We start from the raw sequence: 18,412 nt of genomic DNA, 5'->3' as shown, positions 1-18,412 counted from the left end.
ACAAAAAGATTTGGTAAGAGCACGGTATGACACTAAGCACCGCTTGTAGAACTGTGCAAATCATTTGAAAATGGAACAGTTTTTAAAAGATTTAAATCTCTAGGTGCTTTCTAAGAAGGAAGAAGAGTAAAGTGCACCGAATGGTCAGTGTTTCAAGTACACTGCTCTTGGTCCCATTTCCAGTAACTGGTTAACATAACCACATCCCGTACAAATCAAACCATCCAGCTCAGACTTCAGCATCTGTGCAAGGCACAAAAGAGTCCTCCACGAGCGTCAACTGACTGTCCTCTCAGTTGTCAACCAAAAGAGAAATGATGAATGAACAAAAAGTGGCCTACAGAGTGGGCACAGCACAAATACTTAGATGGTGTAAAAGCCCTGAGTAGGACAGAGGTTCATTTCCCTCTGAGGTCCACATTGTTACAGCAAAGGTAAGTGCCAACCCTGGTGCTAACATGCAGTTTTCCCTGGGGAGCGAAGCTTGATCCACTGTACGGCACAGCCATGAAGAACACGGCACTGTCATCAGAGGACTCCTGAATCTCTCATTTACAGTAGTTGCAGATCTTGAAAAATCTCAACTCCAGTTCCTAACCTAATCCTTTCACAGTCCAAATAACGGACCCAGAGGTTTAGAACTGCTAGATAAAGAAGTTCAAATCCGTACAGATATTATTTGAAAGGTTAAAGATATCTACTTCACTAAAAGCTAAGGCAACACTGGTGTGGATATCTATCTCCTTTAGTGCTGTTTCAACCCCGAGTTTTGCTGTCAAAAGACACCAATTTAGCCTTTGGACAAATGGGGTTGCTACACTAGTATTAAACGAAGATTTTCAGGCTCCTGACAGGATGCGCTAGAGACATTTTTCTTGCAGATTCTGTCAGTCTAGTCAATTATCTGCTAAAAATGTAATTACTCAGAGATGAGGATTATGCTAAGTGGCCTAGGAGAGCTCAGACTGTAAGAGTGTAAGTACCCCATTGCTCATGCTTTCTCCGTTGACTGTATTTCTGGGCTCTCAGCTCTTCAAAGGAAAACTCTGACTCTCCACGAATAAGCTTCTCCTTGCAGTACATGACAACCTGCTGCACGTCAGCTTTGGCTGCCACAGGTGGGTGTGCAGAATATCCTGATTTAGAAATCATGATCACCCTTTGTTCCCTAAAACGGGGAAAATACATTATTTACAACAGTGTACTGAAGCAGCTCTTGAAGGAAACTAAGCAATAGATGAATGCAGTGATTGTACTTGCATATTCGACTCTTTACCACAAGCTGAAGATGTTACTCCAGAAAGTTCTGAACCCTAGAAAGACAGAAAAGAAACACAAGCACTCACTTATCTGGAAAGAGTCTATCATCCAAATGACTTCACACAACAATATGAAAACACTTGAGGGGTCTCTGAATCATCGAGTAGATGTGTATGTGTTCTTTCAAGTTACAATTAATATCTGAAGCCTAGGTTTGCATTATTACTTTTATGATAACTTTTGCAACTAGAGTCTGATAAGAAAGCGATTTTAAAATATCTGCTTGGTAGTCGAGAAGGGCACTTATTTCCCTTTGATACGTAGTCCAGGAGCTGAGCCACAGCGCCTAGGTGTAATGAGTTTAACATTCCAAATAGCTACATTTAAAAACAAATCACTAAAATTTTCTTCTGGTACTATTCTATGTTGAGGAGTCTCCAGTGCTAGCATTCATTCACTAGACAAGTATTTACTGAACATCTCATACGTGTCATGTCCCGAGCTAGGTCCTGGGAAGTGACCGTAAACAAGACCGAACTCTGCTGCCTAGAAACTTACAGTCGGGACAACAGGAAGCAATGAGACTGGCAAACATGAGTAGGATGTAAATTGGGATCATCTGAGTATCTGTCAAAGTTGGAAATTCATATTCTACATCAGGAATGTGCTACATTAATAAAACCTGCACATGTGTATTACGAACAGAGGCATTTCCATGGGATTTAGCTTAAGGGAGGTCCTTAGCCACCTTTGAAAGAGCAACAGTACTGTGAAGAGGAAAGACACTGGGAAGCAAGGAAAGAGCGTTTTCACATGCTGATAAGCCATCAGGGCAGGAGAGCCACCTCGCCCCACTGCAATGGAGGGAAAGGTGAAGTTATTTATTGGTTGGTGGCAGAAATGGACAGACATCATCTGATGGCTTCTGCTGTTTCACTGAAATAGTATTTTTGCCAGTTCCTGAGAAAGAGGTTAGAGGTAGTCGGGTCCCAAGTTTGAGGAGAGTAAAAAGAAGTGTAAAATCATTATAATTTGGCATTAGAGAGTAAAATGGGAAACATAAGTGATACGTAAAACATAAAAAGTGAACTGGGAAATTGGAAGCGTAATTGCTGGGGAGTAGTAAAGCCCTGGCTGAGGTTACAGTTCGAAGCCAGGAGTGTTTTAGGTGGGCTCAGGTGGCTCCACGTGGGTGTGACCCAAGGTAGGGAATCCTGGGCCTGTGCAAGGGAGCCCCGCAGAACAAAGGAGGAGAGAGGCTGCTGGGAGGAGGCGAAGACAGGAGGTCATGGAGCAGGGGTCCCTAGGTCAGACAATGCAGGAAGTTATGATCAGTGAGTTATTTTAAATTTAATATTTGAGGTGAGCAGTGGTGGATGATGACAGGCCCGGAAAGGTGCCACAGGCACAGGTGGCTGACATGGAGGTTAGAGTCTTGGGAGACAAGGTCAAAGAAATGAGATGCCCAAGTAGCTGTGGAAGGCAGCTGGATGACCGTTCCATACCCTTCCCAGTTCCCACACGAACTACAATCATTATTATTACCTGATTCTTAGAAATGCAGGCTGAGTTATTTCCTGGATTGGATTTTGATGTTACCAGTTGGTTTAAAACCTGAGCATTATGCAGAGGTTCTGAGGTTCTTGCTATGAGGGGAAAAAGATGAAATAAAAAGAAATAAGGGTAAAACCATATTAAATAAAATTATTACAAATACATTCCCTTGATCTTTCAATAAGTAGCATTAAAAAATAAATTCATTTACACTGTCTCAGAAAATGCAGCTAACGGGCTTCCCTGGTGGCGCAGTGGTTGAGAGTCCGCCTGCCGATGCAGGGGACACGGGTTCGTGCCCCGGTCTGGGAAGATCCCACATGCCGCGGAGCGGCTGGGCCCGTGAGCCATGGCCGCTGAGCCTGCGCGTCCGGAGCCTGTGCTCCGCAACGGGAGAGGCCACAACAGTGAGAGGCCCGCGTACAGCAAAAAAAAAAAAAGAAAATGCAACTAAAATACTTTATAAATAAGAGAAATATGGTAGAGATAGCTTTCTAATCAATTCAAAATGCCCAAGAAAGTCCCTGAAAGACATGTAAACACTAGTTATTTTAAACAACAGGATAGTCAATGCTTAATGTTAGAATGTAATCTGTTATTTCTAAAAAAAAAAAAAAAAAAAAACTACATTTCTTTAAAAGTTGCATTAAACACATTTGATTCAATTCAGAACAGATTCACTTCAGAGTAGGTATTGTCCTCTATGTGGGGCAATTTTTATTTTTATTTTTTAAAAATCCTAAAAATACAATGAAATCACCAAGTTTGTGTGTGTGTGTGTGTTGGAGGGGGGTTTCTTTTAAAGTGCTATGACAGAGTCCCTGCTCTACTATTTATCAGGCATTATTATTATCATAGCACCACCCCTGTTATCTAAGACAATATAATCAAGAAATAGTGGATGGATTTGTTTTTTAAGGAAAACAAAAAAAAGGTAGTGAAAATCAGACTAAATTACCAACGTCTTGGACATTTTAGAAAGCATTACTTACCTTGAGTTGGCAAATGGGTTTCGGTGAGGCGTGTCTGAAACAACCTAAAAGACAGCAATAAAGGCATCAATGTAGATTATAATTTATAGTTCAATATATATTATATTAAAGTGAAAACTAGGGACTTCCCTGGTGGTACAGTGGTTAAGAACTTGCCTACCAATGCAGGGGACACGGGTTCGAGCCCTGGTCTGGGATGATCCCACGTGCCATGGAGAAACTAAGCCTGTGCGCCACAACTACTGAGCCCACGTGCCACAACTACTGAAGCTCATGCGCCTAGAGCCTGTGCTCCACAACAAGAGAAGCCACCGCAACGGAGAGTAGCCCCTGCTCGCTGCAACTAGAGAAAGCTTGCGCACAGCAGTGAAGACCCAAAGCAGCCAAAAATAAATTAATTAATTTTTTAAAAAAGTGAAAAATAAACATGATAGACAGCTTACTATAAGCTAGTAAAGACTGAGGTTAAGAGAGAATGTAAAGCTGAATTATAGAGCTGCTTCAAATTAAAAAAAAAAATTCTGAATTGTCTTCATACCCAATACACTTAATATTAGAAAAATTCCTCCTTTCGCCTCGTTTATGTTAGTATTTCTTAAATTCATATAACAAACATACCCTCCTTCTGAGGGTATCAAGTATGTACATGTTACAACATGGGGTGTTTGAACTCTCTATTTTAGGCATTCTCTACATCTGGAACATATGAAAAGTACAATGGTTTGAAGAAAGATGTTAAAGTACAAAACTATTTTAAAAAGCAGATATATTACTGTTCATGCTGTGAGGACTTCTTAAACATGTCATTTCATGCATCTTTGCATGTTAATCAACCTATCAAGTAATATGCAACCTCCAAGCCCAACATTTTTGGGTGATATGAGGAGGGGTGCACAGTATGAAGAGACTGAGAGATGTACAGCCAAATGCAGACAAATGCCAATGTTGTTTGACTCAATTCAAACAAACCAATGGTTTAAAAAAACGGCAGAAAACAAAAACATTTTACATAATGAAGAATAGCTGAAAATTAGATGATATTAAAGAATTACTATTCATTTTGTTAGGTGTGAAAATGATGTAAGGTTCTGTAAGAAATCACCTTTTTGAGATGTTTATGGAAGTGTTTAGGGTAAAATATTTTGCTGTTTTGGATCTGCTTTAAATCCTTTAGCACAGGGACTTCCCTGGTGGCACAGTGGTTAGCAGGTGATGCAGGTTCGAGCCCTGGTCCGGGAAGATTCCACGTGCCGCGGAGCAACTAAGCCCATGTGCCACAACTACTGAGCCTGCGATCTAGAGCCTGCATGCCTAGAGCCCGTGTTCCACAACGAGAAGCCACCGCAATGAGAAGCCTGCGCACTGCAACAAATAGAAAGCCAGCGTGCAGCAACAAAGACTCAGTGCAGCCAAAAGTATATAAATAAATAAATTAATTAATTAAAAAAAATCCTTCAGCACAGCGTGATCAAATATTAATAATTATTAAAAGCAAGTGATAAGTAAATGCAGGTTCATTATATTAACTTTTCTTTTTTTAACGCATACTTGAAAATTCTCATAATAAAGTTTAAAAAGAGCATGCGCACTGGAGCAAAGTGGAAAACAATGAGCGTATTAAGAGCCGGCAAGGGGCGCAGTGAGACAAGCTGTCTCTATGCTGCTAGACAGAGACAGCAGAAACCTGTACCACCTTTTGAGAAGGGAATTTGGTTACATGTACCACAAGCCTGAACAATCTTCATACACCCTTTGACTCCATAGTTTCAATTCTGAGAATCTATCAGAAGGAACTAGATAATAATAGGAAATACTTTTATGATGAAGAAAAAAGACCCTGACACAGGGCTGCATATGTACGTAAAACACGCCTGCAACCCTATTACAAGCGGAGAAAAAAATGCGAACTAAAATTGACGGGTTTCTTCTGCTTCCTTAGTTTTCTGTATTAGGGTATATATAAATAACACCCTAAATGAGGTGAAATCACTGAAAAAGTTAAAAATTGTGAAAAACAAAGTTATTCATTAAAATATTCATTATGTTGTTATTTATAAAAATCAAAATGTTGGAAACAACTTTAATGTTCCATTGGAGAACAATTAAATTATGACACAGCTCTGCGACAGACTTCACAACCACTTTATAAGCAGTATAAAAGTGCATAATTTCTTAAGAGCAGTATAAAGCTCAGTACATACAACCAGACATACAGTACGGTCTACTATAAAAATACACAGACACTGGGCTTCCCTGGTGGCGCAGTGGTTGAGAGTCCGCCTGCCGATGCAGGGGACATGGGTTCGTGCCCCGGTCCGGGAAGATCCCACATGCCGCGGAGCGGCTAGGCCCGTGAGCCATGGCCGCTGGGCCTGTGCGTCCGGAGCCTGTGCTCCGCAATGGGAGAGGCCACAACAGTGAGAGGCCCGCGTACCACAAAAAAAAAAAAAAAAAAAAAAAGAAGAAAATAAATAAATAAAACTTTTGAAGGGAACTCCAGTATTTTAAAAATGACAGTTAGGGCTTCCCTGGTGGTGCAGTGGTTGAGAGTCTGCCTGCCAATGCAGGGAACACGGGTTCGTGCCCTGGTCTGGGAAGATCCCACATGCCACGGAGCAGCTGGGCCCGTGAGCCGTGGCCGCTGAGCCTGCGCGTCCGGAGCCTGTGCTCCACAACGGGAGAGGCCACAACAGTGAGAGGCCCGCGTACCACCAAAAAAAAAAAAAAAAAAAATACACAGACACTAAGGCACACACATAGGCATCAGAAAAGATACTGGAACGAAGTGCACAAAAATGTTACCAGTAATATTTCTGGGCAGCTTTTCCCCTGTTCTCTATACCCCCGTTTTCCCCAATGAGAAGGATTTCCCTGTACAAGCAGATAACAGTAAAACTCTTGTAAGAGCAAACGTTGCATTTCAAGGTAGAGGCACTGCGTGGAGTTTTATTTCCGAAGTACCTGTACTCTTGCTGCAGCAGCTCTCTAGGTTCGGCCTCATTCTGAATTCCTCTCCGAAAAACGGCACTGGCATGCTGCCGCTCCCCCTGGCCTTCCAGATGCCCAGCCCAGGCTACGTACAGAGGAGCTGACAGGGTCCCAATCCCATGGTTGTACAGAAACTCAAAAAACTGATGAAGGTCACTGTTGCACTCAGCCTGCAGAAATCCAAAGCAGACAGACGTGAGAACGAAGGCACTGCCGGTCTCAGTGTGGCCAGGTCCAGCCAGCCCTCAGCGTTCGTCCTCCTGGAGGCTTCGGGATGTACTGTGCAGGGGAAGGCCTGTGTGGTCCTCTGATGGCAGGCCTCAAAGTTACGCTCATTCCTTTCCTTGACATTCAATGTCCCCAGATAACCCACATTATTTCCCAAGACAGCAGGTTCTGTAACATAGTATATAAAGTTATACTTGCTCAAGCTCCACAGACCTCTAATCCTCATATTTGGAAACTTAGTGAACAAATCCCTGTTTACTTTATCTATTCCATTCATGATTTTATTACTAGAAATCACGCCCCCAAGCCTTTATTTCAAGATTGAAGAGACCCAGCCTAACCTGAGGCGGCCTTCTCCTTTTAGTACTAAATTTCATTTCTGAGAGTTAATATTTTCTTAATTATTCATAATGAATTTAATTTACTCCCAGGAACCCACTGGGAGTGCCTGCTTATCTCCCCTTCCCAAGCATGCTTCTCATCCGACGAACCTTCTTTTAATCTAATGGTTTCTACCTCGTGTTGTCACATTTCAGACTTGATACACAGAGAAGGAGGATTTTAAAATTAAATCACTGATTCCAGAGTACAGAAGCCAAAAGGTTGTAAAATACGGGTCTCTGGCCATACAACTTAAAAAAATTTATGAAACATAAGGTATCAGAGTAAAAGACAGTCTAAAATGATCTTCAAATCTGGGGTGAAAAACAAAAGGACAACATGACTAGAGATGTGATTATACATCTGAAAGTATACTTACAAATTTTAAACAATAATTGATGAACCTTGGGTCATTGTGGTATCTCTTCTTGTCTAAAAATTCTTTCATTAGATGCTCTAATAAAGTTGTCATATATTCTTTATTCTCAGGAAAATTCTCTTCTACCCATTGCATGTAACTAGAAAAAATACGGATAATATTAATTTTTCAGGGCAGCACATATAGTTTACACACAAAAAAAATAAATGAAATGCTAACCTTTCCCATTCACCAAGTGGGTCATCGCCCTTGTAGCTCTGCATATGGGCTTCAAACATTCTAGAGCAGAGAAAAATATGTACATGGGATTATTAGGAATACTTCCTAAAAGCAAAAGATATATTTTATATTTATCATTTATACACCTTAAAATAGAAATCTTAAATATCAATTCCAATGCTATAATAAAAATGAAAACAGCATTCCCTCAGAAGTCAGAAAACTCATAAGCAGTCAGTGTTTCTTCAGAAGAAAGTGAGACGCAAGGCCCCTGAGGTAGCCCTATAAAGAAGCAGCTAAAAGAAGGTCCCCAGGTCTATCCCCAAGAGTCTCCTTCCCCTCTCACTGATTCCCGATGTCACTACCACCACCATCAGGGGCAGCACCCACAAGTTTGCTGCCCCTCCTCCTAATGTTGGGACCCAGGCATGGCACTGACTCAGACCCCTCCCCTTGCTGCTCAGGAGCTCGGCTGGAAGACTTGAAGAGGGCTTGTGAAGGGTGCGCGACAGCCCAGGGTCCCACTAATCAGGGCCTCCAGATCCAGTTTGCTTTCTGGGCCTCAGTGGAACACAACGTCCCTGAGGAAGAACACACAATGGCAATGCTCAGAAGTCAGTGGCTATAGCTCCCTGAGAACTTTGCTTGGCCCAACCTCCGTGTACCCAACCACAGCTTAAAAAAAACCAACCAAGCATAGCAAAGTTCTCCAGGGGCCCCCAGGTGCTAGTGCGGTAAACAAACAAACAAAAAGAAAACTGTAAAATATTGTCAGGTGACATTAAGCACATAAGAAAAAGCCCTCAAAAGATGGGAGAAGGGGTAAGAATGTGACAGGACTTACTATTTTTAGGTAGAGTGGTCAGGGAAAGAAAGCCCGCCTCTCTGAGGGGGTGACATTTGATAGGTGCCAGGGATCCAAGCAGCTATGTAAGTACACTGAGCTAGGAGAAGGGTGGGGATGACAAGATCTAATTTGCATTTTAAAATGTGCATTCTGTCTCTCCAAGTGAAGAAGCGGGTGGGGGATGAGAATAGAAGCCGGAAACCAGTTAGGAAGCTACTGCAGAGCCCCAGTGACAGGGTGGACCATGGTGGGAACAGTAAGTGTGGAATTTGGGTGTTTTGGAAAAGGAAACAATGAGACTTGCTGATAGGATTGCACACTGGGTAAGAGACAGTCAAGCTAAGGAACACTCCTAGGTTTCTATCAGAGATGCTACATGACTTTTGTTACATGACTTTTTTCGGGGGGTAGGGAAAAAAGGTTTGAAAGTAATAATGTCTTCTAGCTAAGGAACACTCCTAGGTTTCTATCAGAGATGCTACATGACTTTTGTTACATGACTTTTTTCGGGGGTAGGGGAAAAAGGTTTGAAAGTAATACTATCTTCTAGCTCTTTTACCTCAAGATACAGATGAAATCAATGTTTCTTATGACTCAAAATCCAGAAGCCACAAAAGAAAAGCTAGATGAAGTCGACTATATATAAATTAAAAGTTTCTATATGTCAAATAAAACAAAACACGAAGCAGAGTCAAAAGAGAAATGATAAACTGGGATAACCAAACAGAGCTTCTAGAAGTTGGGGGGAAAAAACAAACCCAACCCAATTTAAGAAATGAACAAAAGGTATTCCACAGAAAAATACTCAACCTCTCTCATAAGAGAAATTCACCTCCCTGAGATACAACTTCTCACCCACCAGATTGCAACAATGTGACAAGTGTAGAGGGGAATCAAAGGAAACAGGCCCTCTTACAACTTGCTTGCAGGTGGGAGTGTACACAGTCCCTGCCAGGGCAATTGGTAATAAGATCTACCAAAATTCCAGATGGATTTACTTTTGATCTAGCAAACCCACTTCTGGGAGTCTAGAGGACAGATATATGCAAAATGTCACGTGTACAAGATTTTTCACTGCGGCACTATTTGTAATAGCAAAATGTTGTCCACAACCCAAGTATCCATCAATGGGGGACTTTTTAGATCAATTGTGGTACATGAAATATCATGTAGTTGTAAAAAAGAATGAGAAAAGAATCTATGGATTGATAGAATGAAATCTCCAAGGATAGTGTTAAGCAAAAAAAGCAGTGTGTACACTCCGCTACATTTTATGTGCAATAAAGGCAGGAATTGTACACATGCGTACATATATGTATATAGATATGCTCATATGTTATTATAATATATTTATATTTGCAAAATAAATATAAAAATAAACTAGAAAAATGGTTACATATGAGGGAGTGGGAGAGCAGTCAAGTATAGAGCGCAGTGAACACTTTTCTAAATCTTTTTTTAACCATGTAAATTAGTACTTATTTTTAAAAGATAAAAAGTCAAAATAAGGTCGGAAATACCTGACTTCTTTTTTAAAATGGGGGAAAACGAGCCTCTAATATCGAAATCCTTTGCAGGCTGGGCTAAAGAAAAAGTCTTAAGGCAAACAAATTTTTGTTTTGACAGCACTTAACCACCTGAGTCTTCGGATCCCCAGAGAGTTAAGATTACCTCGGTGCTGATAAAACTAACCAGTTTTACTTCCTGTCGCATATGGTTTAAGTGTTTTAAATGCTTTTGAAACAGTCTGGATAAATCACCTAAGTCATACAAATAAAAAGCAAAGGCGTAGGAATTTTAAAAATTGTTAGCAGGTTGACATAAATGATGATAAACATAAGGGAACATTTTTCCCCTTAAAGTGCACATTATTCAAAGACTTTTAAAAACTGACTGTGGGATTAGGGGTTAAAGCAATTTTAAGTTCTCTCTCTTTCGCAGAATTTTAAAATGAGTGGCTTGAAAGTTTCTCATGAAACCTACATGTAAGTTTTTTTTTGTTGTTGGGTTAGACGTTTTACTTCCACAGCGGCGATCTGCCCAGAGCGGATTCCTTACAAAGAATCAAGGAGCGCTGAGGGCCTCAGGAACCGTCCAAATCCCCCCAAACTGCCACTCCAGCCGCAGCTCGGCCTCAGGGCCGGGGTCTCAGCGGAGAGTCCCGGCTACACGGTGCGCGGTCCTTTCCACGGCTCCCTAGTGGCCCACAGCCCAGCTGGGATGGGGTAGGGGTGGGTGGCGTGACGGTGGGAGGGGACAAACTCCGGAGCCAAGGAAAGGGGTTGGGAAGGGCAAAGGGAGGCAGGTCTGGGGCGGGCCGGGCCGGGGACCCGCAGACCATCAGGCCCGAACCCAGGTACCCCAGCCCCCTGGCTGCCGGCAGCTGGGGATCACGCCCCCGCCCCTCCCCTCTCACAGACCCACACTTACTGAAAAACATTTTCCGGGTTATCCATGGCTAGAGGACGCGAGCCAGCAGCAGCTGCACCTGCACCGCCAGCGAGGAGCCGCCGCCGATTCGAAACTCCCGCGCAGCCGCAGTCGCCACGCCGAGCGTTTGCAAGGCGCCTAACCATTGGCCTCGGCTGCAGAGGGCTGGCCAATCGCCGGGGCCGTTGCCGGGAGACCAAGCCCCGCCTCCATCCCGCGCGCAGGCCTCTCCTTTCGCTTCCCGCAGCCATGTTGAACCGAAAGCTCGCGGGGTCTTGAGCGGGGGCTGGGATTCCGGGTGCGGCCTGGTGAGGGCGCTCTAGGTTGGGTCAGGAGTAGGGAATGGGTTTTTTTTCCTTAGCTGTCCAAGCTGCACCTGGCTTAGCTGTCCAAGCTGCAACTGGCTTACGTGGTTACACGGTTAAAGCATCATCCCAGGGAAGGTATCGTAGGAGAAAAAAAACTAACTTGAGGTTCCTGAGGTGGAAAAAAATTGTGCCTCGGCCCTTGGGTCCGGACAGTCGTGCCTCTTCCATCCTTTACTTAAATAAATAAACCAGAATCGTTATGTCTGGTTTATGGAAAAAGGAAAATTAATCCCGTTTGTAGAGTCGAGACTTGTTTGAGGTCGCAGAGTCCTGGGGGAAATGCCTGCCTCTGGCTTAAGAGGTAGGCAGGTGTGGTGAAAACGGAACCCCGCCGAGTGGCACACTTCCCGGTTTCCCGCAGTTTTCTGTTCCGCGTCCTTGCTGTAAGGAAATAACCTAGATGCTGAAGCCCGTGAAATTTTGGTTCCAGACTCTAAAATGCTGTGACAGAGTGCTAGGGAGTGAGTCATGAAAAGCCCAGGGAAGAACCTAAGTGGGTTTTTAGCTTAGTGGCTATAACGTGAGGGCACGTCGGTAGGCAGTTCACGGTTAGTTATGTAAATTATATTGATACATGGCAAATGAAAGCGATGGGTTGGTACCCTTGGAGACCTCCAGGCTTGATTTAACTGATCTGAAAGGCTGTGTGGACAGAGTAAATGAGGGCTCAAGGGACTGGGAGTTGTTCCTGCATCCAACTGGTAATTAAAGAACGGAAGTTTGGATAGAGTATAGATTGGCGGCCGGAAAGTTGTCATCATCTTCCGTGGAACTAGAAGCTCTGGAGACCGAGGACGTATGGATTCGAAAACCAAAAATGAAGAGACCTCCTTGTCACGGAGTCCAGATGTCTAAGAAGACATATGTCATACGCTGATGCTTCCTACCTCAGAGTGAGTTGGAAAACAGTCAGCCTAACCTTCTCTGCCCCTTGGTCTTTTAGTAACTTCCCATTCTACTTCTCAAGGTTCTTTCAAGAGCCACTTGACAATGCAAGTAAAATATAAAGAGCTATTCATGTGATTACCTTCCTTTTAGAGAAGCTGTGTGGATATTTTGCTCTCTTAGAGCCCTTAAGTTAAATACCTTCTAAAAAAAATTAGGTGCTTTTGGAAATCCTGATGCTCTCAGAGTCCAGAATTTCTTTCAGGGAGTTAATTAATTAATTTGGATCTACACAAGTATCCAGTTTGTGGGGTTGTTAACTCAGAGGGTGCTCACTCCGGGGTCCTTAGACAGGTTTAGGTTCTGCTAACCATTATAGGAATTAACACATTTTTAGGTCTCACTAACTCAAGTCTTCAGCTTGTGTGTGATAGCACCTCAGTCAGCCAACAATCAGGAAACGCTGATTGGGCATCCACTGCTATTGGATTTATACCTAATTACAACCTTATCTTACTGAAACAGATCCTGTCCTTAAGAAACTAGCGGTATTATCTGGGAGATGGAGATACAGACATAGAACCCGTGTCCCCTGCATTGGCAGACGGATTCTTAACCACTGCGCCACCAGGGAAGTCCCTCCAATTCAAATTTAAGGTAAGGATTTAACTTAAGGATTTTGCCTTCATTTCTTTGATTTTGGTTTTGTCGCTTTTTTTGTGTTAATGATCTTGGAATCTAATGCCACTTCTCTAGTTAATTATTTGTTTTATTTTACAGCGTACACAAAACAGTTTCAAAATAACATCAATATTACTACGGCTGCTAGGACTATTAAATGTAGTATAAAATTTCTCTATATTTCTTTTTACCCTTCTTGGGCTATATTCCTAGTGGGCTGTTCAAAGTAATGAATTTAAAGTTAGTTGAATAGTTTTTCTCTTGTGATCATGCCACCTACTTGAAATAGAATTGAGTAAATTTGTTTCAGTTTGCTTTTTTAGGGGCCACTTTATTTTCCCATTAGGTTTAATTTTTTATTTTATTATTTTTTATTTTTTAATTTATTTTATTTTTTTATTTTATTTTTTTTGCGGTATGTGGGCCTTTCACTGTTGTGGCTTCTCCCGTTGCGGAGCACAGGCTCCGGACGCGCAGGCCCCAGACGCGCAGGCCCAGTGGCCATGGCTCACGGGCCCAGCTGCTCTGCGGCATGTGGGATCTTCCCAGACCAGGGCACGAACCCATCTCCCCTGCATCAGCAGGCAGACTCTCAACCACTGTGCCACCAGGGAAGCCCTAGGTTTAATTTTTTAAAATTATGTAAAACATTTACCTAGCTTCAAAGTAAAAATTATAAAACAAGTTATATTCAGAGAGTTTACCTTCCATCCTCATTCCCTCTCTCCTCTTATAGGTAATAATTTTCATTGGCTTTTTTAAAAATTAATTTTTATTGGAGTATAGTTGCTTTACATTGTTGCATTAGTTTCTGCTGTTCAGCATGGACAGCTACATGTAAAAGAATGAAATTAGAACACTCCCTAACACCTTACACAAAAATAAACTCAAATGGACTAAAGACCTAAATGTAAGGCCGGATACTATAAAACTCTCAGAGGAAAACATAGGCAAAACACTCCTTGACATAAATTGCAGCAAGATCTTTTTCAATTCCACTGCCTAGAGTAATGAAGATAAAAACAAAAATAAACAAATGGGACCTAATGAAACTTAAAAGCTTTTGCACAGCAAACGAAACCATAAACAGAACGAAAAGATAACCCTCAGAATGGGAGAAAATATTTGCAAATGAAGCAACTGGCAAAGGATTAATCTCCAAAATATACAAACAGCTCATACAGTTCATTAGCTTTTGGTTTATCCTTGTTTCTTTTTGAAAATATAAGTAAATGTGCACACACACATACTCTTCCTGTTACACAAGAGGTAGAAGATTTTACACACCATTCTTCCCTTGTTTTTTTTTTTTTTTTTGCCGTACACGGGCCTCTCACTGTTGTGGCCTCTCCCGTTGCGGATCACAGGCTCTGGACACGCAGGCTCAGCGGCCATGGCTCACGGGCCCAGCAGCTCTGTGGCATGTGGGACCTTCCCGGACCGGGGCACGAACCCGCGTCCCCTGCATCGGCAGGCGGACTCTCAACCACTGCGCCACCAGGGAAGCCCTTCCCTTGCTTTTTAAACAGCTCGTCATGGAGATCCCTGCATGCAACATACAGAGATAGTCCTTAGTGTGTCGTTGGTCCATGTTCACACTGGGCATTCCCAGCATGTGTCACTTGTGCCTGGTGGGGCTGGAGTGTGCCCGTTGGAGTCCATTTGTCAAAGACTCCATCCTGGGGAGAAAAGGAGGCAGGCACATCGGGGGTGATCCTGTAATGAAGCTGTGGCTGTTTGGAGGGGTGGGTATTCCTGAGGACAGCGTGGTGGCTGTTTCTGGAATCTTCCCCCTCCCTATCCCTGGGCACCTGTCTAGCTGCTGGGGTAAGAGAGGCAGTCAGCAAAGGCTGCCGAGTTTTCTCATTGCAAACTCTGCTGGAGGGCCCTGTTCACAAAGTGACATGATAATAAAGGGAGCTGTGTCTCCAGGCTCCGTTCCCCACGTGCACCTTCTCGTCGCAGCCCAGGGCTCCACATGGAGTCAGACTGTGTCCAGTGGGAGAGGCAGCGGAGCTGCTCATGATCACACGGGAGAAACTTCTCAGGGCGCCTAGCAACGGTGGCAAAATGGGAAGGACGGGGCTTATCCAAGGGCTAAGGCTCTGCGTCCACAGGTGAGACCGCTGAGTGGGCCACTGAGCAGTAAAAAGCAAACCAACCAACCACCCTAAATTAATCTAATATGCAGCCAATGTAGAAACCACTTCTTTCCTAAGTTCATCTCTGATGATAACTTGTCCGACATCACCAGTAGCAGCCAATGTGCGGTGCTAACACTGTTTTCAGCATCTCCTTCTGAAGTGATGAGTTCATTAGGCCGTGTCATCTGTTGGTGACAGTGCTGTCAGATGTTCGCCACTTCATAACATGAACGTCCTTCCATCCAGCTTTGTTTCATATCATCTTCACTGCCCTCTCCCTTCAGTGTCTCTAAGCCAGTTGCACACACTTTGGTGTTTTATTTCAGCATCAAAATTCTTCCAGGATCTTCTAGGATGGGTTAGGTTATGGTTGGGTAGCAAACAAAGCTCCAGCAAAATCTTCGTGACTTATAACTACAAAGGATTTTTTTCTCACTGAAGCTACATAGACTTGGAAGCTTACTTAGTAACTTATCTTTTTAGCCTTTAGGTCTCTGAATCGAAAGGTACCACATCCTGACTTGATGCAGAGACTGCTGTGCGTCCCCCAGGGGCCTTGGACTTGATATTGTGATAGTCTGGGACTTTGTTTGGTTGTCTCCTTTGGGGAGTAGAGAGTGCATATTGCCTATGGGACAGACAGTGAGCCAAATGTTCGGCAAGATTTAGTAGCCACAAGTGCTGCTCCCAGATTATTTGGGGTGTTGGCCTTCTGGGCATGTCCTGGACGGTACTTCCCTTCCCCCATAGAGTCAGGAGTGAACTGCTTTGGCCCATGGATTGTGTGTGGAAGTTACACAGGTCCTTTCCAGCTGGAAGCCCGAAGAGCCTGTGTGGCCACACAGTGGCTGTTCTCTCAGCTGGGACCTGGAGAAAGAGGACCTGGGGCAGAGCCCCTAGGTGGCGTGCTGAGAATTAAAGTCTTGTCTTTTTAAACCCTAGGGTTTGGGGTATTTGTGACCACAGTGTGTGCCGTTTTGAGGTTGTTTCTTACTACTGTGCTATCCTGAATGATATAGAAGGAAATGCCCCTCTTCTGCTTGGCACCAAGTGGTGCTTGGAGCTGCAGCATCCATCTGATGACTGAGAGATAAAGATAAAGATAACACACTGAGAAAGGATGCTGGAGAAGAAAGATGGAAAGGGAACCTGGGTCCCTGGGGTAGAGCCACTGAATTAGCCCTCAGGCTTTCCTACCCCCAGCCTCCCTGTTATATGAGAAGAGACAGTCCTTATTCATGGCCTCTGGTAGGTATTGTTACTTGCAGCTGCACAGGTGGTATGGTGGACAGAGCAATGGCCCACCAAAGACGTTCATAGCCTAATCCCCAGAACCTGTATGTTATCTCACCTTTGGAAGGGGATGTTGCTGGTGTGATTAAATTACAGATATGGAAACAAGGAGATTATCCTGAGTTATCTGGGTGGGCCCAATGTAATTACCAGAGTCCTTCTAAGAGGGAGGCAAGAAGTTCCAAGTCAGGAGACCAGCAAGGAAACAGAGGTTGTTGGGATGCACTTTGAAGATGGAGGAAGGGGCTGGGACCCTACAAATGCAGGCAACTTCTAGAAGCTGGAAAAGATGAGGAAAGGGATTTTTCTCCTGGAGCCTCCAGGAAGGATCCAGCTCTGCCAACACCTTGATTTTTAGTCCTATAAGATCTATTTTAGACTTCTGACCTCCAGAACTTTAACAATAAATGTTTGTTACACAAGCCGTAGGAAACTGATACAAGTGATGTCCATTAACCTAATGACAGCAGACAGCGACCCAACTGCCAGCTACGCTACACCCCCAAGAGTCATCTCCCCAGCAGGGTGGTCTTTGGAAGCTAACATTTCCTTCATACTTAAAAGGAGAATCAATAAAGTATATGAGACTTAACAGAGAGGAAAGGAATGAACATTTGTCACTTGTTAAAACAACAGAAGGAGGGTGCTGGGAGATGAGTTAGTGTTTGTTCGTTGCCTTGTTCTGTTTGCATCTCCCAGCTACTGTGCAGGCCCGGGCCACCCCCAGATTACAGTAATATTAAAGTTCATTGGAATGCCCAGTTTGGGGGTGGCAAGGATTTGAGCTGAGCTGCAGCTGAGTTGGGTCTGTAACAGGGAAGAGCCAAATCTGACTCCATGTTGGATCTGTTTCTTTTCCTTTAACCTTTGCTTTCCTCTGTTTTTGTTCACTAAAAGGATACTGTCTATACATAATGGCCTACCTCGGGGAACCCTGCCCCTCTGCCTGAATGTTAAACCAAAGTGCCTTTGTTCAGGGAAACATCGGGACCCTGTCCACCTGTGGATGGCTACAAGAAAGCAGAAACTAACACATCCCCTCCCCGAGGCTGGCCATTCCAGGTGATATTTGCAAAACTTATGCCTTTTTACTGCCTTGTCTCCTCCCCCTCTCTGTGCTATAAAAGAAACTGGCATCCAGACCCACATGAGATGGTTGTGTTGAGACTTTGCCATCTTTTCGGCCCGCTGGCTTTCATAGTAAAGTCATATTCTTTGCCTCAGCACCTCATCTTCCATTCATTGGCCTGGCTCCAGAGAGCAGAGTGAGCGTGGACTCCGTAAGGAGACCAGGGCATGGCCTGGGGCATCTTGGATCTCGGTGGCAGAGAGGCTGGCATGGGAGGTCCTCTGAGTAAGATGTCACAGCTCTGAGCAACCAGGACCCCTGTGCCCACAGCGTACCCTGTGTCTACCTCACCAACTCCCCCTGTAGGGTTCTAATACTTCTTGTGGGCCAGCGACTGGAGGGACGACTGAGCCGTGGGCACGGGCGGCAGAAACTAAAGCCCCAGGGCCAGGCAGTAGAGCTTGTTCCAGGGGAGACCATTGTAAGAGCCCAGACTCCCTGGACCGTTCTTTCTTCACTTGGTGCCCAGGGAGCCGGGGCAGGGCCAGCGCGGGGGAGGAAGGGGACGAGCAGTTGAAGAGGGAGGAGACTGGCTGGCGGCGGCGTGCGGATAAGAGGGCGTGCGCTTCTCGGCCCCAAGTGCCAGCAGCTGGAGGAGGCGCGCAGGGAAGCGGCCTCGCGGACGCGCCAGAGG

The 18,412-nt window shown here is 44.1% G+C and overlaps 1 protein-coding gene across 1 annotated transcript in view; it reads right to left on the bottom strand.

The window, feature by feature from the left end:
• Positions 1–11,387, bottom strand: part of BUB1 (BUB1 mitotic checkpoint serine/threonine kinase) — a 42,348-nt gene extending 30,961 nt beyond the window's left edge. The window contains exons 1-8 of the mRNA XM_082642016.1: positions 11,279–11,387; positions 8,002–8,061; positions 7,783–7,921; positions 6,768–6,964; positions 3,807–3,850; positions 2,806–2,906; positions 1,261–1,313; positions 984–1,168 (exon numbers count right to left, since the gene is read on the bottom strand). Coding sequence (XP_082498142.1) covers positions 984–1,168; positions 1,261–1,313; positions 2,806–2,906; positions 3,807–3,850; positions 6,768–6,964; positions 7,783–7,921; positions 8,002–8,061; positions 11,279–11,304 — 805 coding nt within the window. The 5' untranslated portion in view covers positions 11,305–11,387. The remainder of the gene's footprint in view (positions 1–983; positions 1,169–1,260; positions 1,314–2,805; positions 2,907–3,806; positions 3,851–6,767; positions 6,965–7,782; positions 7,922–8,001; positions 8,062–11,278) is intronic.
• Positions 11,388–18,412: the final 7,025 nt, after the last annotated feature.

Source organism: Mesoplodon mirus (genome assembly GCF_964341445.2).
Source record: "Mesoplodon mirus genome assembly, chromosome: 14".
NCBI lineage: Eukaryota > Metazoa > Chordata > Mammalia > Artiodactyla > Ziphiidae > Mesoplodon > Mesoplodon mirus.
This window is presented reverse-complemented; position numbering and strand designations above follow the sequence as displayed.